The sequence below is a fragment of the Saccostrea cucullata genome, unplaced genomic scaffold, assembly GCF_032062105.1.
Source record: "Saccostrea cucullata isolate Sc308-1 unplaced genomic scaffold, CSIRO_AGI_Scuc_v1 ctg105, whole genome shotgun sequence".
NCBI classification, from domain to species: domain Eukaryota; kingdom Metazoa; phylum Mollusca; class Bivalvia; order Ostreida; family Ostreidae; genus Saccostrea; species Saccostrea cuccullata.
Genome location: NW_026919155.1, coordinates 9,422 through 37,196, shown reverse-complemented (window position 1 = coordinate 37,196; position 27,775 = coordinate 9,422). Strand labels below are relative to the sequence as shown.

General features: G+C 35.3%; 1 protein-coding gene across 1 annotated transcript; it reads right to left on the bottom strand.

The window, feature by feature from the left end:
• Positions 1-3,962: 3,962 nt before the first annotated feature.
• LOC134280546 (telomerase-binding protein EST1A-like) lies at positions 3,963-27,539 on the bottom strand. Its single transcript, XM_062762970.1, has 20 exons — positions 27,402-27,539; positions 25,187-25,347; positions 21,090-23,452; positions 20,749-20,910; positions 20,218-20,404; positions 19,835-20,058; positions 19,566-19,644; positions 19,305-19,415; positions 18,912-19,088; positions 18,424-18,485; positions 17,755-17,894; positions 17,220-17,475; positions 16,711-16,808; positions 16,399-16,502; positions 16,038-16,214; positions 15,623-15,763; positions 14,806-14,956; positions 14,487-14,701; positions 14,032-14,113; positions 3,963-6,553 (listed from the first exon to the last, which is right to left on the bottom strand). Exons 1-20 carry the CDS (start codon positions 27,505-27,507, stop codon positions 6,423-6,425), a joined length of 5,127 nt encoding a protein of 1,708 aa, XP_062618954.1. The 5' UTR covers positions 27,508-27,539; the 3' UTR covers positions 3,963-6,422.
• Positions 27,540-27,775: the final 236 nt, after the last annotated feature.

Sequence of the window (27,775 nt, the reverse complement as noted above, 5' to 3'; positions counted from 1 at the left end):
TAAATAAACAAAAAGAATAATAATTTTTGTGAAAGTCTCATTGTTTCCAAAAAAAAAAACTTTAGAAGAGTTTATAACAATCACACGAAATCGCAATTTTTCTGTAAACATTACAAACATATCTTTGTCAATTCTGGCAAGCAATACCAACAGAAATAGTGACTGAACACAGATATGAGTTTAAACTTCACTGGTATTATTATTATCAGTTGCGTTTACCCTGAATTGTTCGTTACTATCGAACGTGACATTTTGGCCCAGATACCTGTTGACAAAGGAGAATATCAAACTTCACAAACATTTCGGGCTTGCATTTATGGAGAAATGTACTGTTGTATGACAACAACAGATCTGAGGAAAATGTAACAGTCTTGTGTACTATTTACGTGGACAATTTTTCTATAAATCTACATAAAGGTCGCTTTCGTTTTAGTTGTACGAAACCTGAACTTTTTTCTAAAATGCCGGAATTGTGCGAGGTTTGTAAAGGTAAAGGCCAGACGGTATCAGCTGTGGTCATCTGTACGGACTGCAGACAATTCCTATGCTCAGCCTGCCGTGATTTCCACCGTTTGTTCCGATCTACAAAGGACCACAAGTACGTCGAACTCGTGGTAGAACTGTTTGAAGAGAAATCCAACGCATCAAAGACAAAACCGGAGGCAAGGAGCCGGTCTACAAACAATGCTCCACAGGGGAACAATGTATCCGCGTTTTTTGATATCAGTGCTTCTACTGACTCTTCGGTGTATCAGGTGGAAGGTTCTGAGTTCGAAGTACTGTGGAGGACCTCGTTTCTGACCGAGTTTCAATGCAAAACAAATTATGAGAAACAAAAATGTGAGCTTTGTGGAGCAGCGTTTATGTCCGATGGAAGAATTCTTGCGATGGACAAAGCCAATAATTGTCTGATCTTGTTTAGCAAAAGAAACGAAATACAGAGCGTGTGTCTTCTAAGTGACGATCTAAGGCCCTCGAGCATTGCCGTCCGCCCGGATGACAGTTTGTACGTGTTGTCAGGCAGGAATCTCGTAACATTCCAAGTTATTGACACAGACTGTGGTACGTATATCACAGAAAAAGACAGCAAACTACTGGCTTCCAATGGACGCTTAATAAGTTTGAATGGAACCAAGGTCTGCATTCTTAACAATTACAAAGTAATTCTACACGATAAAAGGTTTCAAAGAAGCAGAGCTGTGGACATATCTGTTCATATCAGAGGACATAGTGTCGTTTCATGCTTCCTTGAAAACAAACTTGGTAATAAATTCCTGTTTCCGGACTTCAACCAGAGAAAACTTCTGTGCATTTCGTGGAAAAAAGAGCTGATGTGGGAGAGGAAATTCAAGCATCCTGTGACATGGATTGTGGAAGTTGAAAACAAGTTCCTGGTCCTACTGAGTAATGGCGAGATATATCAGCTGAATACTTTGGGAAAGTTGATCGGGAAGATCGGAGAGACCGGACTGGTGGATGTGGGTTGGATGTCCTATCACGTGACCTCGTCACGTCTCCTCTTAGCAGGGCGTGATGGGAAGATTGAGTTAGTGAAATTAGACAGGGATACTTACTCTGACTTGTTTGACTCTTAGTTCTGCAATAAACTAAAAGTAAAAGAGAGTAGTGGGTAGACCAGATAGATTCAAAAACATAAATTAGGATGTAAAACAGGGGCTTGTTTTGACGATCTGTTCACTGCCTATTCCATAGCAAAGGTAGCTGTACACAGGATTTTCCTTTCACAGAATCCAACTCCCAAGTTAGTCGGAGTTCAACGTAAAAGATCCAAAGAAGTGTAAAATAAAACAAATTAACTGATAAACGACAGTATGTTGACCAAATGCAAGGGTAGTGTGATGATCATCAAATTATGTAGTGCAGTGCTCAAAGTAGATCTCTTTTCTTGTCCGGATTTAACCCCCTTTGTCTTTATCACCATTCTGAGGAAACAAAACAACAGAAATCTAATTTAATTCCTTCTCACATTGGACTCTCTTGTTCTAAGAACAGTTAATGTACGAGGATAAGGCAATATTGTCTCTTAATTTATTATTGACAACTCCACCTGACCATTAAAAACTATGAATAAAATACGTTTTCTTTACTATATAAATAATTTTTTTGTCTAATTCTCTTTCCAATGTCAACCTTTAATTATTACAATATTTACAGTGAATATCTATCATATACATGTGTATAAGTATTAAAAGCGGAATATATTGTAAACTTACAGATATGATGGATCTCCAATCTCGGCACTTCCTTATGTTAACTCTTTTCCCCCTAATAATGCATTACATCCTTTACCCCCTGATGCCACCATTTGACGCTATGTCCCATTTCCCTGATGCCACCATTTGACGCATACACACAACAACCCTCAATTAGCTCTGTGATTTCCCCTGTTTCTAAATAAATTCAGCTCTAAATGATAGCCAATCATGTGTATTACACATTAGGTAATGTTACTATAATTAGTGAAGTCACAGCTTGGTGTGAATTCACTTGAGATTTACATGTGTGAAAACAATGGCACCCAGTCTGTTTTCAAGAAGAAATTGGGCCTTGTCACAAGCAAAATTCGGCCTTAATATTGCATTTTATGTAACACACCTTGGATTGTATTAGCATTCACAATGCTTTTACATCAGTTCTAAAGTTGAATTTAATAGAAATAAAATTTTACAATGAAAATTAGAGGAAGAACATCATAGACTTTTTAACAAGAACAACAATAGCGGCCACAGATTTCCCATGCATTTTATGAGTACTAAATAATCTACTTTCAGCATTTTTTTCATCAGGGCATTGATTTAGATAAAAACATGTATTAATTTATTTTCCCCAAGACTTTTGCAAGAAGTGGTCAACTAAATAATTATATAAAATATTTATAAACATGCCTGCTTGAACATAATTGTGAAGTTTAGTTGGCTCAAGTCGAAGATAATTACCTATCATTATTAATCTATCTTAATTAATATTAATTTAACATAAAATAATGAGCCTTTTTATTGGTTTGGTATTATATTTTAAGTTTACAGTTATATTTTATAGAAACTTTCTCTCATATAAAGGATAATATGAAGATTAGTTGTGAAAAATTCATTTTACCTGGTTTCACCTATATATTGTTAATTGTAGATTAATTATTCTTAGAAAATTATATGACAATACTAAAGTTCAATCCATTCCCCAAACATTGATATATAATATGTGACACTTTGATGATGTTTAGGTACTTAATTAGCATGTTCTAAATGTAATGGTCAGTCATTTCAAGTCACTCAAAATGGCTTCAGGGGGCAGCCAGATAAACACTCTAGGGAAATCGCAAGTGCGTCAAATGGTGGCAACAGGGGGAAAAGAGTTAAAGCGTGTTTTACGATAATCAACAATAAGGCCCTGTCCTAGACCTTTAACCCCTGAACAAGAGGCTGCAAAAAATAAGCCTTTCTTTGGTTGCCTTATTCCCAGGAGCAGAGAGGAAGATCTTCAAAGAATAAATGCATTTTCACTATAAAATAAACATAGCACTACTCAAACAACTGACCCAACGGCCATGAAATTTATAAAGGAGCAAGCATCCTTGGTTGTCATAACTATTCAGTTAGTTTAATTGCTTAATATGCAGCAGCAGAACAGAATGGTTTCCAGAAATAATGCATTTTCACTGTAATTATAATACAACCCTTTAACATCAAAAGTCATGATTCTTTAGCCATTGATGGTGCAGAGAGGGGACTATCCACAAGTACCTGTATTCCACACAAGAAAAAATTGACGTTATAGTTAAAAAAAAAATCTACACCAAAAGTACCTAATGCTGGTTATGTTCCCAGTTAACACACATTTTGAAGTTCTATTGTTTTAAAGTTGATTTGTTTAAACTTCAAAATCATGCAATACCTATGCACAATTCTCTTTTCAAAAAAACAGTTGCATGAAACAAGACACAGTAAATGAATATACCTGATTTATTTATAATGATTATACATAATGAACCATCAGTAAAATGGTACAGGAATTTTGCTGACACAATACGAAGGTCAGGAGCACTTGACATTTCACAGATATACAGAAAATAGATAAAGTATAAATGTAAAAAATGTCAACAAATAAGCGTTAAATACACAATGAAATTTAACCATCACTCCATATTAATAAATCATGCAATTTGAAAAAAAAATTAATCCAAACATTACCCTGTTATACTGACTTGAAAACTTATTATGAAATTGAATTTAACATTTTTAACTGTTCAAAACAGAGAGAGAAGGGAAATAAAATATTTCTGAAATTCAGTGGTCCTTTAAAAATAAAATTATTTTCCCATCTAGTGAGCATTTTTGTATATAAATAATATAATTTTGTATATCTTTTCAATAGAACTTGGAGAAGATGAATTAAAAAATGTAACATTTTTATTTCTTGAATTGAATGGACATGAGAGTACCTGAAATTGATAAGAGTAAAAACAAAAATTAGACAACGAGCAAAGAATTGACAAACATCCCCAAGTTTGTACATCTTGTACAACATTTATAGCTGTGCTATAACCACGGTGAGAAGTGAAGGCTATTAAACAAATAAATTCTGATAGCTACTGTACATGCTGTAGATCACTTAATTTCCATGACATCTCATTTTTGTTAGAGATAGGTAAATATACCAGGTAAGTGTGTTTAAATTGTCAGGAATCACTGAATATATCCATTGATTATAAAAATATATGTAAGAATAAAATTTTCCTGTGTAGACCATATTGCATAATTACACGAAAATAACATCCTCTCGAATTAAAAGTGATTTACAGTATTTAAATCTTTTATGAGGAGATGCTTTCTATTCCCATAGATTTCACTCCCTGGTGTAAGCAGGGGACCACCAATCCTTAAGTCTCTCATTATAGGTTCATAAAACAACACAGGCAAATGAATAACATCAGTAACCTCTACATAAAATAATGATAAAAGTGTTAAGTAAATATAACACCCCACAATAACAAATTAATCATGTTAATAGAGACTAAAAGTATTAAAATAGTAAACCCTAAACATGTCACAAACCTCTTAATGTTAACTCAATGTACACTGTAGTCACAGATTTATAGTGATGTCATTTCTACTGAACCTTTTTCAAACAGTAAACACTGAAATTATTTTATTAATTTCACAATACAGAGCAGTGATACTAGTATACTGGTATATAATAAAACTCCAGTACATTTCATTGACCAGCCCTAAGCATTGTAACCCCCCACCCCTCTTTCAAACCTTAGTTTCTTGCCTATACTAGTAAATTGATTAAAATTTAAAATCAATCTTAATTCAAACAAACCAAATCTATTCAAACCTTAAATTCTTTTTTTTTTTTTTTACAAGTTCACTTGTTTTTGTTTTTTTTCTTTACAAAGGACATTTACAAACAAATGAATACACTTACTGCCAATTTATATTCCGGCCAAATTATTATGATTTTGGAGGGGGAATCTTTGCTTTTCAATATACAGTAAAAAAAAAATCCTATCGTGATACGTATATGTGTACATAACTGTGTTCAGGTCTTTGATCTTGACTAACAAGCAGGTTCTAAAGCTTGTTCATGTTGTACAAACATAGGTATATGTTTTCAAATTATACATTTACAACTTCTCTAACAAGAAACTACATGTATAACTAAAAGTCTTCACAAGTTTGCTTGGGGGTTCAGGAAAAGAATTCTACCATTTAAAGCTGTATAACTCCATAAAACAGTAAAAAGGTTTAAAGCTGCTGCTTCTTTCATTAGAATATTATCCTAAGTTGTCATTCTGTAACTGCCATAATAATATTTCACACCAGAACTGTTTTTTCAAACATTTACTTCTTTCTTTGGTGATTCCCAGATCATGAATTTTTCCTCCTCTCAGAATTAAGAACTTTGAGAAACTCCATAAATGTCAATGAATGTTGCAGAACAAGTGCAACATGTAACTGACAATATCACAAATTTCACAATTATCAGGGTTAAAAAGGTTAATATAAAACTCACTGTCAATGCAGTCCAAACACTCACTGTCCCATCAGTTCAAAAAGTCACAGTTTATAAATACACGAAGGAAAAATCTCCTCCATTACTCACTAGAGCTAAAGATAATTTATCTACACAACAGTAGAAAACACCACTCTTCTGACGTACTCCTGAAATCTGTGTGGGTTAAGCTAAAAGTAGAAATTTCCATTCAGTATTACAAGTAGTATCCTTGAAATTATTTGGTTATCTTGTACGGGCCATTGTGATAATTAACACAAGCCAAACAGACAAATTGTTCACACTAGATAAAGGACATGAGCCAAGCGCCATTAGCTGACACACTAGGCTGGCATTCCAGAGGCCCGGGTCCTAGGAGAACTGATGCCATCATCTCACGGGTCAGTTCAGGTGATCTTACTCCACTTGAGGAACGACAGGACATCTTTGACAGGTACGTTACAGGTGTGAGCCTTCAGTCGTAGATTTCTGTCGTCCGTCAACAACACCACTTCTCTGTACAACCTCACGGGGGCATCTGAAAATGAAAGTCAATTATCATCATTCTGGCAATTTTAATGCACATTGCTACTCCAAACTATTTTAAAGCATTCTTTGCTAGTCAAATATCTATGCAACTATTCGTATCAAAAGATATTAAACAAAAAAAAGCAAAATACAAGTAAAATATTTTATGAACATCTTTTCCAATGACTATTTTATAAATCATGGATACACTGTAGTCTCCACTTTAATTTTGATACAATCAGACTCGAGATATTCATGCTCATCTCTGCCATGAGAAATGATCTATTTTCTATTAACCCTTTGTGTGCGGGAACCCAATATATTGGGTCTGACCACAAACGCTACCGTGCGGGAACCCAATATATTGGGTCTGAGTCTGGAATTTGCGCTTCGTCACATAAAACGTAGTATAAAACGTATAAATGAGTTGTGAGTTATTAAGAATCTATCAATATGTATTATAAAACTACAAAACATTGAAAAATAGGTAATTAAGATGTGAAAATATGCGAATTATTTGTGAAATTGTGATTTAAAGTGAAGGTGTTTGGCGTTTGTTACGATGAAAGTCAGTCCGCTATTTTTGGAAACAGGGAAAAAACGCGCATGTAATAAATATCTACTAACTTGCCCTAATATAAAGGAAAATAAAGAAATAAATCCAAAAAATAGTTAAATATCAATAATTCTAATAAATTTGTGTTAGTAGACATAAAATTACTTAGAAATTGTCGAAATTTTAGCAGAAAAACTCTGGTTAACTTGACTTGACCTTAACCTTGCGAAGTTCTTGCTGTTAAAACGAAAGTTTGCACAACTTGAGTCTGAAGCATATCGAGAGCTTATATGGTCGGCAAAGTTTTATATTTTGGACATACGGTGGTAATTATTTGTTTATATGGTGTTTTGTAAGTAGACATACATTACATCGTCTAAATGAAAACAATAAATTAATGCGCGAGATTGAACCGGCAAGTCACAGACGTTTTTCTTTTCCTCACTGTGCATGTTGTTTACATACGTAAATCAAGTTTTGCTTTGAAATAAAGGTTTGCAAAAAATAATTTGAAGCATCTTGTTAATTAAAAGCATTTGTTTTTTTATGATAAATAAATAAATAAGTAAACAATTTTTTTAAAAATCAAAAGACCATTTCAAAAATGTTGAAAGATAAAAAAGGTTCCACCTTATAAAAGTAATAAATGTGGAGGACCTTGAACATTGTAGAAAATTTTCCAATGAGTTATTGCATTAATAAGTAAGTGCAAAAGAGATATATAGAGAATATATATCCATTAACATATTTTTGTGATCAAGCAAAATTAATTCATGATACTCGTATTCGAAATTTACACAATATGAAGATTATAATTGACAATAATTGAGTCAATTAAGTGGCCCTAATTACACCTAAAAATTCTGGTTTAAAGCTGCTTGATGTTCCACTATTTGGGAAAACTTTCAAATGTTTTTTTATAACAGTGTATGTCAGATATATTGTAAATTTTTTTAGCACAATTAAAAATTAAAAATAAACTTGATATTTTCTATAAAGTGTCTTCAAATGTAAGCTAGTTATCAAAAAAGATGCATTGATGCATTTGATCATGTGCATATAGGCCTGAAAATGGTAAAAAGTGATGAAAAAATTTTGAAGTTCTAATTTTCCCTGAAATGACTGTCATTTGTGTAAACTGTGGTCTTTGTTTTATTTCAGTAAGTAATAAAATACCATTGTTATTTCCTTGACGAGTATTATATAGACTCTATTAATTTCAAAACCAATATATGTTCCGGGATCTTTGGTATCTTAGAGTTAGATTTCTTCAAGGCATTTACATACTCTAGTTTGCATGGGACCTAATTAGTAAGTGAAAATAATTGGTACTACATGTATCAGTATATTTTTTTTTAAACCAAGTTTAAGAACATGTATCAGGGAGACATTTTCTTTTTCTTTAAAATAGACTTTTGCCAGAATAAAGCATATGAAATTGCACATTGCGAGACTGCCCCAACCTATACATGCACACATAACACTGGTTAAATATATGGTAACTCTACAAAAATTAAGATGAATTGTCATTTTTGTAGGCATAAGATCAGAGTCTTTAGAATGAGTAATTTGTAAATTGTACACTTGCATGTACATCTGTTCAATAAATTACAATAAAGACTGGGTAATACAGCAAAACTCATTTAGTATGAACACAAATATTGCGAATTTACGGATATAGCGACATACATAACGAATTACAGATATAGTGAAGTAATTTCATAGGTCCCAGTGACTTCGTTATAACTGTACACATTGTACATGTTTTTACCTGTTAATATGTAATATATCCTCTAGTTTACAAATTTATAAGGCCCAAGAAGCTTCTACATTCCATCCCTTCTAGATATGTAACAGTAAGATAGGTACATTTGATATAAGAGATAATCATATATGCCTGAATGAATAAAGTAAAAAAGCTAAGATTTACTGTGAGAATTTTTTTTTAATGATGGTCAAATTTTTTTTTCAAAAATGCAAATTCCTGTACAATTACTTATCAACAAAGATTACATTTTGGTCTCCAAAGATATGTTTATTTTTAAATATGAAAATGTGAATAGTTACTAAGAATACAAAGAAATCCCATCATGGAAATGAAATATAAATTTCTTTACTAGTATTAGGAATAATATTTAATTTAGAAGTAAAAATTCAGGCACATTCAAAACTTGTGTAATAGGAAAGGAGAAAATGTATGGTAACTATGGTTGGACCAGGAATTGAACTCAGGAACCCTGCTTCACTAGTCAGGTGCTCTACCGAATGAGCTACCCAGGTTGATACCCATAGCACAACCATTACATATCCCTCCTTAAAGTTATCTTTATCCTTGCAGACACAGCCTAAATTCTTATTAGCCCCTGACAGGACTTTCACTTGCAAATCCAGAGGGGTCAATAGCATCAAATCTGTAACAAGGAAGGAGAAAATGCAGGGCTGGACCATGAATCTAAGAAGGGGCCCCTGCATCACTGGTCAGATGCTCTACTGACTGAGCTTACTTGGCCTATATCCATGACCCATACCATTAGACTTGCATAAACTTAAAAGTGTTTCATAATATATTGATTGATATTACGGTACATATCTGTCAACCATCATTAACTAAAATCAATTGAAAAAAATAAAAACTGTTATTCACCAGTGACCACATTGAACGATGTAATTTTTGAAAACGTTATAATTGACTGTTAAAGGTGCTTATAAATTTCTAAAATTTGAAATACTAGTTTTCCTGCTGGCAATTATTGTTGCCAGCTAGGAATAAAACTTCTAAAATAAATGCCACATTTCTTACAGAGTGAGAAGTACTGTGGGAGGAAAGTTGATGAATATGTTAACTTTACAAATAACACGGAGAAATACATTTTCTTCAATAAAAGCAAAATAAAAAAAAAAGATCTGAGAATTACTAGAGTATATATTTAGGGCTGTTAGATACCAGTCATTAGAAAATAAGACCTCTATAACTTAGTGTTAATGTTATTTTATTTTTTTTTTAAATTTATTTAACATATTGACTGCTTTAATTTGAAAATGAATACTAGTAACAGCAATTAGTTCATTGTTGTGCCAATTTGCTCCAAGATTTCCCAACCTCGAAAACTGCATATTCTTTGAGGATCATACTTTCTTATATGATTGCCAATATTTCTTAAAATAATCACTGGTTTTATATTTACAGGCTTATTGAATCTTTAATTTATACTCTTTCTAGTTAAAATCTGAAAAAATCCATTAACTTAAATCCAGAATTCACTTAAACCTACATGAATATATCCCTTACTCAGATAAGTATACAATGACTTTTTACAACATAACGGTATATATAACATTGACTTTATCATTGAGTTATTGTTTAAATTAATTTTTTTTTTTACATAATATTAAACTAAAATTGAATTTTTAAAGCAATTGATTTATTTTTTTTTCATCAAAGTGCAATATTTCCCCTGAAAAATATAGTTAAAATGCTAAAAAGTCATTTTAAAATATTTTTTTTTAAAATTTGGTTTCCACGGCAACATAAGATATTAGATTTTTTTTTAAAAATAGTATAGATTAAAAAACGCAACATTTGCTACATATTTGCCAAATTTCAAGCAAATTGGTTGTCAACAATTTTAGATATTTGCATTTTAGTACACCATTGTGATAATTTTGTTGATATTACAAAACAACTCAGTCCTGAGGTTACAGCGCACGCAAAACAAGTCAGCACACAAAGGGTTAATACAGAAACTTAGGGCAAACATCTGAAACATCATAAAATTTTGCAAAGCAATGTGTCAAAAAACATAATACATTGTGTGCATGTGCTTAAAATATAAATTGAATGACTTACATCAAACACTAAAACATATGTTTAAAGCTAGAAAAATGTTAAGGGGGCTCTCTACGTCACAACATGGCGTACTTCCGTAAAAACGCCATTTTGATCCCAAATGATCAGATTCAAATTCACTTAACACCGATAAATCACTGAGTATAACACATCATGCGATACTGTGGATGGAATGTGCATTATATCACATCAATTAATACAGTGCATTGCCCAATACGTATACTTTCTTTAAAAATGAACTGTTTGTCAATTTATTCAATTTCTACTTATTTAATTGTTAAATAATACATTTACAAACTTATTAAATTAAGATTTTTAGATGAGAACAAATGATATAAAACATGGCTTGTCCATATGCTAATTCATCATTACGTGTCAAAACACCATACACTCAGAAATTTATTTCTCCAATAAGCATATATGCTTTTCAGCAAAATATATCCCCCCAAAATGCAAATTTGATAAGATAAGACATATGTATTATCTTCCCATCGACTAGAGGATACTCTGTTCTCGATTTGTATACACCCGAATGAATGGTTATACCCGGTGAAATTTCGCATGACCCAAACGTTTGATCACCATTGATTGTCAGCTGTTTACAAGTATGGGAAATGTGCAGGTTTTAGACGAAATGTGCATTTGGTTATAGGAATTTCTTTTACCGCTTTTGGCCTTTTACCATCTTAACTTGTTTTGTTATATACAGCACTGGATAACACATGCAAGTTGGATAAAAACAGTAAGTAAATCTACCTTTCTCAATGCCATGAATTCACTAAATGCATGTCTTTGTCATTGACTGGAAACGCGATGATTTTTGCTTAAACTCATTGGAAAACAAATACATGTTCAATACGAACTTCTTTCAATGTCCTTGCGTGACATTTGTTTAATACTTGTGCAAGTAGAGTTTATTTGAAGTTTATATTAAAAACAACAGTACCAAGATATTTGAGTCCACTCTTAAAGCGGATCTCTCACACCTGAATTTTTGTGATGTTTATAAATTTTTGACAGTTTTTCAATTTTTTTCATTTTCTTTTTTTCATTGTTTTTACCCTTTGATATTATATATCTTTTCAGATATTGAAGAGGATCCAACCAGCTATTCTCAAGAAAATGCTGTTTTAGTTTTTCTTTTGTCTATTTTTGTAAATTTAAACAAGAGGCCCAGGGGCCACAGCGCTCACCTGAGCACATCGGGCTTGAATTCCCCCTTCCAGGCGTTCATCATTTGAACAAACTAGAATCTACACTACCTGAGGATGATTCCATATTAGTATCACTAATCATAGCTTTGAAGTACTTGAAAAGAAGATTTTAAAATGTTTCCCTATATATCCCTATGTAATACTTGGGTCGGCCATTTTGGCCCCACCCTTTCCCCAGGGCCGAGGGTCATGATTTGAACAAACTTGAATCTACACTACCTGAAGATGATTCCACATGAGTTTCATCTTTCCTGGCCCAGTGGTAATTGAGAAGAAGATTTTTAAAGATATTTCCTATATATTCCTATGTAAAACTTGGGTCGGCCATTTTGGCCCCACCCTTGCCCCGGGGGTCATGATTTGAACAAACTTGAATCTACACTACCTGAGGATGATTCCATATGAGTTTCATCTTCCCTGGCCCAGTGGTTCTGGAGAAGAAGATTTTTAAAGATTTTTCCTATATATTCCTATGAAAAACTTGGGTCGGCCATTTTGGCCCCACCCTTGCCCCAGGGGTCATGATTTGAACAAACTTGAATCTACACTACCTGAGGATGATTCCACATGAGTTTCACCTTTCCTGTCCTAGTGGTTCTGGAGAAGAAGATTTTTAAAGATTTTTCTTATATATTCCTATGTAAAACTAGGGTCGGCCATTTTGGCCCCATCCTTGCCCCGGGGGTCATGATTTGAACAAACTTGAATCTACACTACCTGAGGATGATTCCACATGAGTTTCATCTTTCCTGGCCCAGTGGTTCTGGAGAAGAAGATTTTTAAAGATTGTTCCTATATATTCCTATGTAAAACTAGGGTCTGCCATTTTAGCCCCACCCCTTGCCCCGGGGGTCATGATTTGAACAAACTTGAATCTACACTACCTGAGGATGATTCCACATGAGTTTCATCTTTCCTGGCCCAGTGGTTCTGGAGAAGAAGATTTTTAAAGATTTTTCCTATATATTCCTATGTAAAACTTGGGTCGGCCATTTTGGCCCCACCCTTGCCCCGGGGGTCATGATTTGAACAAAATTGAATCTACACTACCTGAGGATGATTCCACATGAGTTTCATCTTTCCTGGCCCAGTGGTTCTGGAGAAGAAGATTTTTAAAGATTTTTCCTATATATTCCTATGTAAAACTTGGGTCGGCCATTTTGGCCCCACCCTTGCCCCGGGGGTCATGATTTGTACAAACTTGAATCTACACTACCTGAGGATGATTCCACATGAGTTTCATCTTTCCTGGTCCAGTGGTTCTGGAGAAGAAGATTTTATAAAAATGCCATTAATTTTTAACAAATTCATGATTATCTCCCCTTGGAAAAGGGCGTGGCCCGTCATTTGAACAAACTTGAATCCCCTTCACCCAAGGATACTTTGTGCCAAGTTTGGTTGAAATTGGCCCAGTGGTTCTTGAGAAGAAGATGAAAATGTGAAAAGTTTACGACGACAACAACGACAACGACGACGACGACAACGACGACAGACAACGGACAAATTTTGATCAGAAAAGCTCACTTGAGCCTTCGGCTCAGGTGAGCTAATAAAAATTATGTTGATTTTATTTTTATCTTTGTTAGTTATTATTTCAATATTTTATAACACTAAACTTTGAAGAGAAATTTAAAGCACTGGGCCTTTAAAAATATAGATAGGAGGGATTTTAACAAAATAAATAAAATATTTCAAATATTTCTAAAAAATAAATTGAAGTACTTTGGAACCTTATTTTATTGGATATGGGGCCTATTATTAGAAACAAATGCATGCAACAAAAATCAGTTATACTTTATAGGTGTAGAGAGCCCCCTTAAGTGTTCAATTCCTTCCAGAAACCTTGCTGATATAAGGTCCGATGAGATTACCTTTCTCCTTTGGCATGAACTCTCTGGCTTTGTCTTTACAGTAGTGTAAACAGCAGGACAGGATGATGTCATCATTATTTCCCTACAATACAATACCCATATTCTGATGTCACCATTGTAAAAGCCCCAATCATAATAAATATAGTGCACATGTACTATTGTATTGATAAGTACAAATTAATTGAATACAAAAAAAAATCAAATAAGAGAGGTAAACAACAATAAACAAATAATAAACTGTCGCAAGAAAGATAAAATTTCGGAATAAACCTCACAAATTGACATGTAAGATTATGACCAACAGGTGAGGTACATAAATAGACAGTCCTTGGTGCATACCCTGCTGATGTACATTAATAGACCCTTGGTAGTGCTTACCCCACTGATTACATAAATAGACTGTCAGTAGTGCATACCACACTGATGTATATAAATAGACCCTCGTTAGAGCTTACCCCGCTACTATCCCCCTCCTCACTTCGGAATGAGATGGTCTCCAGTACGTTCCCTTTAGAGGTCAGGGCTTTCAGGTGTGAGTTCTTTTTGTCAAACTCCTCCTCTAGGAATTCCACCATTTGTTTTGACCTCTCGGCGACCTTCACGGCCTGATCCGCTGAGTCGTATTGTCCCTCCTTGCTACCTTTGGCTAATCCGTCCAACTCATTAATAACTACAACAAGTATATTTTGAATACATCATACACTAGAAACAGTTAAACATGATATCAGTTCTACATCCATTACTGTCAAGTATCTGTGATAATGTTATGTTTACCTATTAAAGGCACTACCACAGTAAACTTCTTCAGCTGAATGAGCTGTTTTAGGCTTGAAAAGTGTTCAATAAAACAGTTGGTGTCCGGAATCAAGAAAATGGGGTGGATCTCCAACTCTATACACCGGTGTCTGTCCTTCTCTATCAGTTTCTGTAAAATAAAATAATTCGTTATGCATTGAAATTCATAAAACAGTGAAAGAAACCAACTGTTACTCACCACATATGTTGTTTAGAAAAGAGATTTGTGCTATACTTCAAAAAATACATTCCAGTTCTATAGCTACTAACACCTAGAGGGACTAAGCTTTATTACCTTACGTTATGCTGCTAGCCTGATATAATTCATGTGCTAGTCTACCTGTATTATTAGTTACATAGTCTTTTAGTGACAGGGTATGGGATGATACCTGGTTAGTAAATTTCATACCTGGCGAGGCGGAGCTGAGTCAGGTATGAAATTTACTAACCAGGAATCATCCCATACCCTGTCACTAAAAGACTATGTAACGAATTTACCCCACCGATGAAACATTTAAGTTTTATCTGTAGTTTATAAATGGTTTTCTCTGCTAAATGCTTCATCACGCTTATCATGTGCCTATTATGACGTAACGTTTGTGTTTGTGACGTAATACATCGACCGGGTATAGATTTACAACAGACCGGGTATAAGTAATCCACCGCCTTCACGTGACAGACTTCAACCAATCGTAAGCCAGGATTTCATGGAAAAATCGACAGAGGTGGGGTAAATTGTTTTCCTTGTATTTGAGCTGCTGTTCTCTGGTCTAAGATAAATCATGTACTAGTGTACCTGTATATTTTCCTTGTCTTTGAGCTGCTGTTCCTTCTTTTTCCTGAGTTCCTCCTTCTTCTGTCTCAGCAGTCGGACATGTTCATCTCCCTCCATCCCCTCAGCGACCTCCTCCTCACTCTCAATGATTACATCAGCTTCCTGAAAGACAATAACACCACCCTAACTATGTGCATTTCATATATAATATATATATATAAGTATTAAGGAACCTCAATCCAATGGAATATTGATGAGAGTAGGCTTTAAATGTTAAGTTATTATACAATACATCCTGTATCAACAAGCAAAAATTGATATCTCTTTTGACTTAAGCTATGAGAAAAATAGATGAATGACACATGAAGGTGTCAGAAAATTATAGTAAACAGTCAAACAGACAACCCTTCATGACTGAAATTTTCAGGTGTCTCACCTCATCTGAATCTGAGGGTAGGTCCCCATGGGGAGCCTCGCTGTAGTCAGTAGAGGGCGCCACTGAGTAGTATTCCTTCTTCACTACGTCATATTCTAACATGGGGGGCTCCACTCCACACAGGTAATCAGCAAACTCCTGTAACACCTGTATCCTCAGACAGTCCCGAGCGATGTCCTGCAGAGAGATCAAAAGGCTGAAAACAGTCTTCATGATCCAAAACATTGGATTCAAAATTAAATTTACACTTAATATTGAATGATTCAATTTAAAAAATTGAAAATAGATATAATAAAATTTTTAAAACTTTTTTTTCTCAGATCATGCATTCCATGTTTCAATGTTCTGACCTATCACTTACCTTGTCTACAGTACTGTGAACATAGGCCACTTTGATTGGGGCACTCATGAGGGGAACAAACCCAGACAACATGGTGTCCTCAAATAAAACAACAGATTCACATCCTGAAAGTAAATACCAATAAATGGCTTTCGAGATATTAGGTAAACATCTAAAAACTGAATACCAACTTGTGCTTCCTGATTATTACAGTTAACTATCCTGCATTTAAACCTTCATCTTGACAGCTTCTCTTTATCATTTCTAAAATTTTATTGGAGTACATGATTTTAGATAGTGTATCCACATAGCTGTTCTGACTTTGTTTCCTACCTTCAATTTTATCTTCATATAACTTGACATGACTGATGTCTACATCTTTTAAAATGTTGGCAAACTTGGCAGTTACTTTCCAAACGTCCACACCAGGTCTGTACATGAAAAATTAAAACGTAAGTACAAGTATTTTGTCCACTTCAATGATTACAAATTAATTGATATTTATTTCAACTGAATAAGAAACTTTACAAGCTGCTTAACTTTTCACTATAAATATAAACTTTTCATTTAGAGTCAGTCTAGCATTTAATGATGATAAGAAAGGAAAATAATTGGTCAGACAGTTCAAAATATTACAACAAAAGCAATTTTCAAGCAAAAAAATAAGATTTTTATGAAATTATCCATAACCTATTCATTAAAGCAGCACTCTGATTAAAGATTAAACTAATTCATAAATTTTAAGATAGCCCTTTTATACATTCTTTTGTTTGATTCTGAAGTATTCCCCATACAAGAACTTCACTGTTTCAGTCTGTGCTGACCTCTGACCTTTGACCTACCCCAGTGTGGTGTCTCTGAGAGAGGGGGGTGGGTTCCACAGTTTGAGGTTGGCTAACATCCAGTCTGTCCACTTCTTGACCCCTGGGATCAGTTCCTCCAGCTCGCTACTGAACATGTGACTGGGGTAGTCCGAGGAGGCCAGATGTTTGGTCAGCTCCTGGGCACAGCAGTCCAGCAAGATACCAAACATGTCCAGACCCAGCTGTACCGCGTGCTCCTGGAGCTCTGAGCGGAAGTCCTCCGCCATCGATAAATCTGTATTAAACAAATACATAAAGAGAATTAATTATTTCAACAAGTTTTCACTCTCAGCTTTTGCTGTAAAACAAGAAAAGTTTGGAACATTTATCCCCCTGACCCTAATATCTTCCTACATTGTATGTCTAGGTTTTGACTTTGATCTTTTGATCTAATCTACAAGGGTCATGTCTTCCTTTGAGAGGGGAGGGGGTGGGGAAGTGTACCAATTCTATTGTCTGTCAAGCATGAGGTTCTCAAGATATTGAGCAAATAACACTTGAACATGTGTTTAACCTTTCAAAGCTGTATTTTCTATTGCGAACATGTTGATGGCCATGAGTTGAATGAGTCGGCTTGGTGGCAAGGCTCCGTATCTCAATAAGGCCTGGAATTCCTTTAACATCTGCCCACAACACTCTGGAAATGACTCGCGTCTGAAAAGAGCACATCTCAGTTTTAGAGCTCTCTAGATCTTTGAACTTACATACTTCATACATGAATCAAGTAAATAAAAACTCATAAAAACGAAAAATGTGCTAGTATGATAAAAGATATTTTTTCTGATATAGTGAACTACTACATCTTACATTATGACTTTGATTAATGATATCACAATAAATTTAAATTATTTCCAAACATGAAGTACTTATTTAAGAAGCAACTGCAATTACACATTAATAGTAATATCAAATATCAATTAACAATTCTAAATGTAAAAGAATGTGTAATTTGGAAATAACATGTGTAAACATTTGAAAATAAATTTCAAAATAAAGCCTTTCATTTATTTAGAAGATTGTTACACACTATACACTACCTGATCATGATTACATTTAAATTAACCACCTAGCAGTCTTTTAAAATAGCCTCATACTTGTTTTACTGTATCTGTAAATTTGGTTTTATTTTTAAAATTGTAATTATTTGCACAACTACAATGAAATTATTTTCACAAGTACATACCCAACTTTTGTAAACAGCTTTCCATGAACATTAAGGAAGCTCAGGTTAAATCTCTTGTTCAGCTGCAAAAGCCAAAGACAATATGATAATAATATAAGAAAGTTTAAAACTTTGTTTCAAAACAATTCTTGTTTTCCAGTAACTTGATGGCTATGTTCACTTCTTTATAAAACCATTTGTATGTTTACAGCATACCTAGATTATTCAGGAATCAGTGTACATGTATTTCATACAAGTTTAATTTCTGCAGTAACCCTCACTAACAAATTTAACCTCAACCGACTTCCAAACAAATTTCTTTTAATGAAACTTTTGTTTTAGCAAAAATGTGTGAAATCATATATCACTCTTCAAATCTTTTGCATTCAAAAATTAGCCCTCAGAATTAAATAACTGCACAATATACAATACAATAATTTATATGCAAATATAATAAATATATGTACTAGTATGTTCAAATGTGTCATTGTTGTGCAATAATCTCTCACCTCCACAGCCTCCAGCTTGTCCAGGTCCTCCTCCCCTCCGACCTCCGTCTTCCCCTCGGAGCTCGTCCCGTCCGGCGACACCCAGATCTCGATCCTCTGTCCGTGGTGAGGCTTCTGGGGGGCCAGCTTCTTCAGCTTCTCTCTCTCTTCCTCCTTCTTCTGCTCAACAGCCAGGGCCTGATCAAATAGGGACAATATACACTGTAGTTACCTTAGAAAACGTCTTTCATTCATATGAATTTATTAGCCCATTTCATTTTTATCTAGTCTTAATGCCAAGGATTCTCTATTTATTCATTTTACAACAAACAATATTCAAAGGTAGTCAAGAAATATTTTACATGCTCTTTTCAGTCTAAAAAAAAACACAAAAAATCTCATTTTATTTAATACCTTTTTCCTTGCCTCGTCAAACAGATTGAGGAGTCCTTCCCTTGCAGTAAGGAAGGGGTTACTGGCTGCCAGACTTCTCATGTAGTAATAAACCGCATCTAACTTCCTCCTCTGTTATTATATCAAATGATCATTTTTTTTACAAGTGAAATAATCAATTTGACTTTTTAAAAAGAAAATTACAAGGAGGGTTGAGATCTGTATCGCAGCCAAAAAACTTAAAATAGTTAAACAGTTTCCTTTGATAAACTAATTTCTTACTGTGTACAATCCCAGAATTGCTAACTGGTTGTAGGGTCGACCATTCTTTGGAGCCAGTTGTTGCGCTTTGGTATACCAACTAAAGTTACACCATTTAAAGTAAATTCTTACTTCAATAAAAATCACAATTACAACATCAAATAGGTACATCTTCATTTTTCATCAATATATTTAAATTCTTAATTTTGACCTTTCAATGAAAAGGTTACATACAGAATTTCCTTATCTCTTATAAACTATTTCCATTGTGTGGTGGTAAGAAATCTGACCTTCTGGCGCGCCCGTAGTTGACCTTGCCGGTGTGATTCATTTGTTCCCTGTAGCGAGCGATGTCTCCGAGGTTGATCATCAGTCTCTGTATACTGAGGACGGCCAGCTTAACATTTCTACTCTGATTCTCTTGAACAGTTAGACTCGAGTCCAGGTAATCCTCAACGTCAAACCCGTACTTCTGCTGCAGTTTCTGGAGGAGTTTGTCAAAGAAGGTTGTCCCCTAAATAATGAAATAAAGGTTTTGTTATTTATATTTTTTTTTTGCATACCTAACCTTCAAAGGATATACACTATAAGACTGCAAACTACCCACAAAACCTTAAAATTGTAACTTCCTTCAAATATAATTTTTGGCACATCCTAAGATGACTGACAATACCTCATCCAGGATTTTGGAGAGTTCGGTTTTGATGTTTTTGTCTTCCTTGTCCTCGGCTAGCTGCCTGCGGAACATCTCTATGACCTGGTAATACACGGACTTCCACAACAGCTGTTCCACATTGTGTTTACTGGCCACCTCCACATCCAGCAGGATAATCTGCTCCAACTTCTGCTGCAGTTCCTGTCTGTAAACAGAATGTCACAAAATTATACCAGTAATGGTGTGAAAGTTTACTTGAATCTGTAAACATTGCACTGTTTAAGTAGATTGCTTTATTGACAAAGATTTGTCTGACCTGTGACCTAACTGACCTTATCTTGAGCTATAAATATGTTGCACTCAGTAGATTGTCTTCTAGACACAAGAATTGTCTGACCTCTGACCTTATCTTAATCTATAAACATGCTGCAATAACTCAGCAGATTGTCTTCAATATATAAAGTTTGTCTTACCTTAATCTGTAAACATGCTGCATTGACGCGGTAGATTGTCTTCTAGACACAAGGTTTGTCTGACCTTTGACCTTACCTTAATCTGTAAACATGCTGCATTGACTCAGTAGACTGTCTCCTAGACACAAGGTTTGTCATCTGGGAGTCCATGTGACACGCCTCCTGGAACAGATGCTCCGCCATCATCCTACACTGAGCCCTGGATCGACCTGCATACATAGGGTCTAATTCACCATCCCTGAAATATAACCAGCATTCAGTTTCAAAAAAATTTTCCTGTCTTAAAGACAGAAACCTGTCTTTACTTGAGGGGTGATCTTTATTAAAATTTTTTAAATGAATTACTTATACTTATAAATAGCTATGACAAAAATTTACATTTTCTATAATAGTTTATTAGTTTTATATGCAGCTTACCCTGAAAACTCTGTACCATCTTCTCTTAACATGGGATTATCTCTGTACATAGCCGGGTATCCATAGTAGTATCCTGGCATGGAAGGACCAGGCATAGCCGGTCCCCCATACATAGGATCCTGATAGCGAGGATCATAGCCTGCATAAAACGGGGGGTAGCCTCTGTACTGGGGTGGCATCGGTGGGAAACCTCCAGGTGGGGGCATCAGGGGGTGCTGCTGTGTAGGGGGAGACTGGGGGGATTCCTGACCAGAGGGGTCCTTGAACTTGAGCTGGGATCCAGATGTAGAAGATGTGGGGGTGGGCACCATTATCATCTTCTCAGGATTCTTGGGATCAAACAACATTCTTTGACCTGGGCTGCCATGGGCATGCGTATCCCTATGGCTATTCCTGTTTCTTTCTCCTCTGTGGCCCATGGTATGAAATTCTCCATGATGCCAATTGATATGGCCCTGAGAGTGGTTTTCTGATGTATCGGTATTGGCTGGGAGTTTTATTATTCCTCCACCGTGGGCAGGGCTTTCGGGGCTTTTCTTTTCCTCATGATCTACTTGATGACCTCCAAAGTTTCTATGTTCATAACGTCGGCCATATTCTCTCCCTCCCTTTGTCTCATACTGTCCATGCCAATCTCTCTGGTCCCCTGAGAATTTTCGCTGACGTTCACTCCCAGCAGATTTATCATTATACCTTCCCTGTTTTTCATTTTCAAATCCTCTACGATAATCCTCTGAATGTCTCCCAACGTTTGATTCATCCCTGTTCTCTCTATGTCCTCTTCCTCTACCCCTTCCTCTTCCTTTAGGACTTTCTCTGTCTTTCATCATAACTTGTCTTTTGTCATCTCTTGCGAATGTGACCTTCAGATTGAGACTGGCTGGATCATTCAGAACTTCCTTGCTGCGAGATTCCTTGACACTGGCGTTACTCCCTCTCCTACGATTCCGTCTCCGGGGCCAGGTGTCTGTGCCGTACACATCATCCTCCGTGTGGTAGCTCCTGACGCTGTGAGCACTAGACACACTAGAATCACGACTCCGCCTTCCAGTACTGGAGCCCTTTCTACGGTTGTCTTTTCTTCGACTTCTAGCTCCATCACTGTTCCTTCTCTGTCTGAAACCATTTTCAAATTCCTTATGACCAGCATTTAAATTCTTGTCATTCTTAACATTTTTGACATTTCCATATGACCTGCCTCCTTGCTTTCCAAAGTTCCTTTCCTCCTCCATACTTCTCTGTGATTGTTGACCTCTCTCCAGAGCTTGCCTGGCTTTGTCCACTGTTTCTATGGCCCCATCCCAGTCATTGAATCCACCCTTTTGATCCAGATATTCCTGCAGTTTTCTTGTTTCATCATGAACATTTTCTGCCATTTCCCTCTCCACCTCTTCACTCCAGTCCAGAATTCTATTTGTGGTCTCTTCGTCCATGCTGAGATCACTTGTATTGCTCACATCACTGCTGATACTGCCGGCCCTAGGACGCCTCATGGCTGACAGTGAATATCTTTTAGATCCTGGCTTGCCATTTCCACTGCTAACACTTGCTGCATTCTGGACTTGTTTAGAGCTATCCACCTCAGAACTGTTCCCATTTTTCCTCTCAAACACCATTGTTGGTATGACACTTTGTATACCTTCTTCACTTTCTGTATTCTGCACTCTTTGCTGGTTCCCTTTGCTGGTTTCTGCCCCTCTGTCTCTCCTTTCCTTGGGCTGTCTTTGTGGTTTAGGCTCCTCTTCTTGCCAGCCAGATCTTCTTCCATCTCTTGGTCTGCCATGCTCCCCTTTCCTCCCCTCCCCCCTCTTGAATTCCTCCTCACGGTTCCGTCTATCAGGTACCTTACTTCCCTGCTGTTTCCCTCTCCTATATTCACTTTCACTCCCCCCAAATCTTCTCTCCTCTACATTTCGTCCACTCCTTGGTTTATTTTCAAAATCTTTTTGATGTTTTGGTTTATTTGGCTGCTGACTGCCCCTGAACTGATTTAGAGAATCAGATTTGGACTGATATCTTGGAGACTCCCCCTTTGATATTGACCTGTCCAGTGGATTATGAGGGCTTGGGGGTTCCTTGGCCTCAGTCTTTCCACCCGCATTCAACTGACCACTTGGGGGCACCCCTTCATTTACAACTGTTACTTTTAACTCTTGCTGGTCTTTCTTTAGATCAATTTTTCGTGGAGAAACATTTTGGGCTGGTTCGGTTTCTGATGTGTCATCCTCTTTTGTTTGCTGTTCCAGTATCTTCCCTTTTGGAACATATCTCTGAATTTCTGGCTTTTTGGATCTCTGTTTCTTTTGTTCATTTTTCTCTTTGCCAAGATTTAGGTTTCTTATGTTTGAACTTACATCATCAATCTACAAAAAATGTAAATGAAAAAATTACTGCTTCTGACAGAATTCATAGTTTGAAATATAGAGTTAAATGAATACATTTACATGTAGTCAGAATCAGCAAGAAAATGTGTGCAAATTTAAATTTTTCATCAGATCGTTTCAGGATATCACTCTATTTGATACTTTACATGTACATTCTCAATGTAGGTAAAATGCTTTAAGAAATTGGCTCCTATACAGCAAAGTCTGTTTGCCTCATTTAAGAAATTGTTCATATGTAGAACATGCATTTGTGTATCAGATCAACTGAGAGACATAAACCCCATATACAGATGATAAGTGTATACTGTCAATCAACTATCATTCACATCATCTTTCATTTGCGATTCGTCCGTTTGAAATCAATCTGCGATGATTAATTTTCATGACATAGGAAACATTCTCTTCAAATAATAAGCAAAATTATTAGTCCATAGCGATTAATATTCACATGTTGAAGTTGCATGGTCACAGAACTCCCATGCGAATAATAGTTGGTTTACCATACATTGCTACATGACATATGTAAGGGAAGTTGATGATAAAAAACTTGTTAGGTTACCATTAACATATTTTTTTAGTAAAATATCAAAATATGAAACAAATGTGTCAGACTTTGTGGTATCTTTTATTTCAAGATCACTGGGGTGTATTGAGTCTACATAGGAATGAAAGCAACAATAATATGTAGTCAATTTATCTAAATGTTGAGATGGAGGAGACAGCAAATGTTTTTGCCTCATGTAAAGTTTTACACTTCAATTCTTTTGACAAATTCTGCTTCATATCGATACAAAAAAAGGTCTGCTAATAACAGGGTGCAATCAGTACCCAATAAATTGTTGGAAGACCTGATCTCCAAAAACTATTACCAATAAGAAACTGTTTTTAAATTAGCCATTTTGTCACTCTTTTTTAAGTACTGCTTACTGAAGAAAAAAGTGTGTACTCAGAAAAATAGGTGAGTGGCATTGTGTGTTTATTTTACCCTCACTATATTCAATATCGTCCAATGGTTTTCGGACGCACTGAGGCAGGATGGCTCTTTTGAATTATTTTGCCAAGAAAGAGAGACCAGTTATTTTATATTACCATGTATTAAATACATGGTTACCGTTGTGTAAACATGGCATTTAAATTTTAGGTGAGAAAAAACATTGAGAAAATTAGTTGAATTTTCGTCTTATTATGCTTTTGATGATTTTTTACAACAATGACTTATGTTATGTAGATTTGCTGATGATAATTCTTTACAACAATGTTCAGAAATATTAATCATTGGATAATATTTTAGGTTAAAATGCTTACACAACCTCAAAAGGGTTTGTTATAATTAATCTTTTCGGAAGTTATTTTCAGTGCAAATCCTTTTGATTCTTCAAAATTATTTCGGAGCAATTCTGCAATTTTTGACCATGTTGCGAGTATATTGGTGGTATTATAACTGTGCTAAGTAACTAAAGTGAAACATAAACAGATACAAAAACCTTAAGTGCTTTTTATTTTTAGCGCCAATGACAATGCGCTAAATTTTGAAACGTAACAATTAATCAACAGCCTTTTGACCTAAATTCGCAAAAATAAATTGACGTAAAAATTCCCAGATTTACATTACATCACTGGTGTTACCATGTATATCTTTCCATTTCTAAGTTTCATTTATTTTTGATTTTACAAATTTTTATCATTGATTTAGTTGTATGATGCCTTTCTCACCTCTCTCTCTGAACTAGTCTCCTTGCTGTCTGAACTAGGAAATTCATCCCCTTCCCAGCTCTCACCCTCCGGAACTCGGCCTGCTTCTAAAACTTTCGGAGATCTTCTCGGGGGTTGGTATATACCTTGGGTTGGCCTCTTATTTTTCTTTTTTTTAATCTCTGAAATGCACATAATATTCTGTATTTACCGTCACGCTGTATGTAACCTCTCAGGGAAAATATTAGTGTCAATATATATTTTTTCTGAGAGCTACAGTTCTGCAGCTAGTGAAAAACATGTAAAATAAATTAATAATTGCTTAAGACATTTTAGAAACAAAATAGTACAATTCTGGACTTTCAGTAAGGCATGGCATTCTCGATGTTACATAATTAACGTCTGAAATTTATACAGCTTTCATTCACTGTTGAAATATACATGGAATAGAAATTCAGCAAATATCAACAAGTGTAGAAATTAACAATACAGCGTCTTGTACAGCAAAGAGAAGGGGCTTAAGTCGTTTCATCGTTGTCAACAACATTTTAAAGTTCCTGATGTTATCAATTTCTTAACCAAAGAGAATCTATTCACCATTTTACAGACACTTATTACTTAGCACCAAGAATGCCACGCCTTCCTGAAAGTCCAAGATTAACTGAGAATTGTACTATTGTACATCCTATCATGCTGCATATACATTTTGTAACAATATTGTAGGTAGAAAGTGCAGCATGAATCATAATGCAGAGCATACTGGTAAACAAGTTTGTTTTTTAATTATTATACTTACTGCAGAACTGTAGTTATCTGCTTGTTTAATTTCAGAGAGATAAAGCAGATTGAGAGATACAGATCCAAGCATTGTAAAAACCTTTGATATATGGTGCCCCTTTTTTGTTGCTCACTTCTGGTATTATTTCTTGTATTAAACGCTTTCCCCAGCTTTGAAATGGTGTCTTAAAATTAACCTTTCCTTTTAAGATTTAACTTCAATTCCCGATATTTTAGTTACCTTTCAACAGAACAACAGTGAAGTTAATGACAAAAATCATGAAAAGGCGGCGGCGTTAGCCATAAATAAAACGCTTGGATATGTATTTCTCTTCTTCATCTGTCCATATTTTTTCAAGCAGAGAGCTACAGTTCTGCAGCTATATCAAAGTGTACCTATTACTCCACTCAATTTTTTTTTGGCAGTGAGCTGAAGACACACAATGAAATTTGATTGCATTTAGCTGAAAAACTATGATTAAATTAAAAAAATAATTGCTAGCACAGCTTAGAGCATGGATTGCTGCTTGCAAAGCAAGCTCAATAGTTCAACATGTAAAAACAGAGGAAATTTCTACTGAAAACTGTGTATATTCGTCAAGGAAATTTTAAGCTATATAACTAAATCTAATGATTTTACTGGACCTGGTAAGTTAACCACGAGAACATGCTTGCAACACATTACTATTACGAACGTAAAGAGGAAAAAAGGGGGGAAATAAAACAGTTAATAACTATCAAGTCTCCATAAGAGTGTAATATGCATATTGTATAAGTCTCACAACATGGTACCTGTGGGGCTAGCTGCAGGTCTGTGGCTCTCCGAAAAAATATATTAATAGATCGCAGAGCTACCATGGCTACCGTGCCACCCATTGAAAAAACTGTATATTTATTGCGCACAAAAAAGTGCGCTCGGTTCTCAATTTATATCATGTTTTTAATCTGTGATCTCAAAGCATTACTAACCGCGTGTTCCGAACATATTCTTTCGCTGTTTCCACAACCAAACATTCCTCATAATTGTTGTTAATAGTCCTCCTGACCCTAATATTGTAATCATAGAACATTTCGCTTATTTATACTGCCATTTTGGTTTCAAAGATAATTCGGTCTAATATGCTTCGTTTAGATGTCAACTACGAGAGTACTTGATAGAGGAGAAAGGAATGTTTAAAATCCTCCATTTGTTGCAATTCAGGTAAGAATTTGGAAGAATTAATCAAGAACCGAGAGCACTTTTTTTGTGCGCAATAAATATATAGTTTTTTCAATGGGTGGCACTGTAGCTCTCTGGTCTATTAATATATTTTTTTCGGAGAGCCACAGACCTGCAGCTACTGTTGGGCAAAATATGGTGAAAAGAATTCTTAAAATTCAAAATGAAAACAAAAGTAGCACTGCATGATGTTTCAGTGAAGAATTGTTGTGGTACGAGCGTTATATAAATAAATATTACCATCGTTATTGCTTCTGTCAGAATTTCGATTTAGTCTGTCTTTATCTTGCACAGAGGATTCCAGTTCTTTGTATGTTATCCTTACGGTTTCAGATTTGGAGGCCATTTTCCATAGCCGCCATATCGTAACTTCAAACGTAGAAGAGTTCCAGTAGTAACTTGCAAACAGATTCAGTTATCCTTCCTGCATCTGAGGCTAACTTATCAGACTGGATTCATTGTCCAAAAAAAGGAGAGGACCTCAATCCCATCAATGATCAATCATAAAATAGAATGTTTTGAATTTTGGAAGTTAAGTTATTGGGTTTTTGTTTTTGGGGGTTTTTTTTAAGGGGGTGTTTGTTTCCGTACAAAGTTTTTTTGGAAACTTTTTT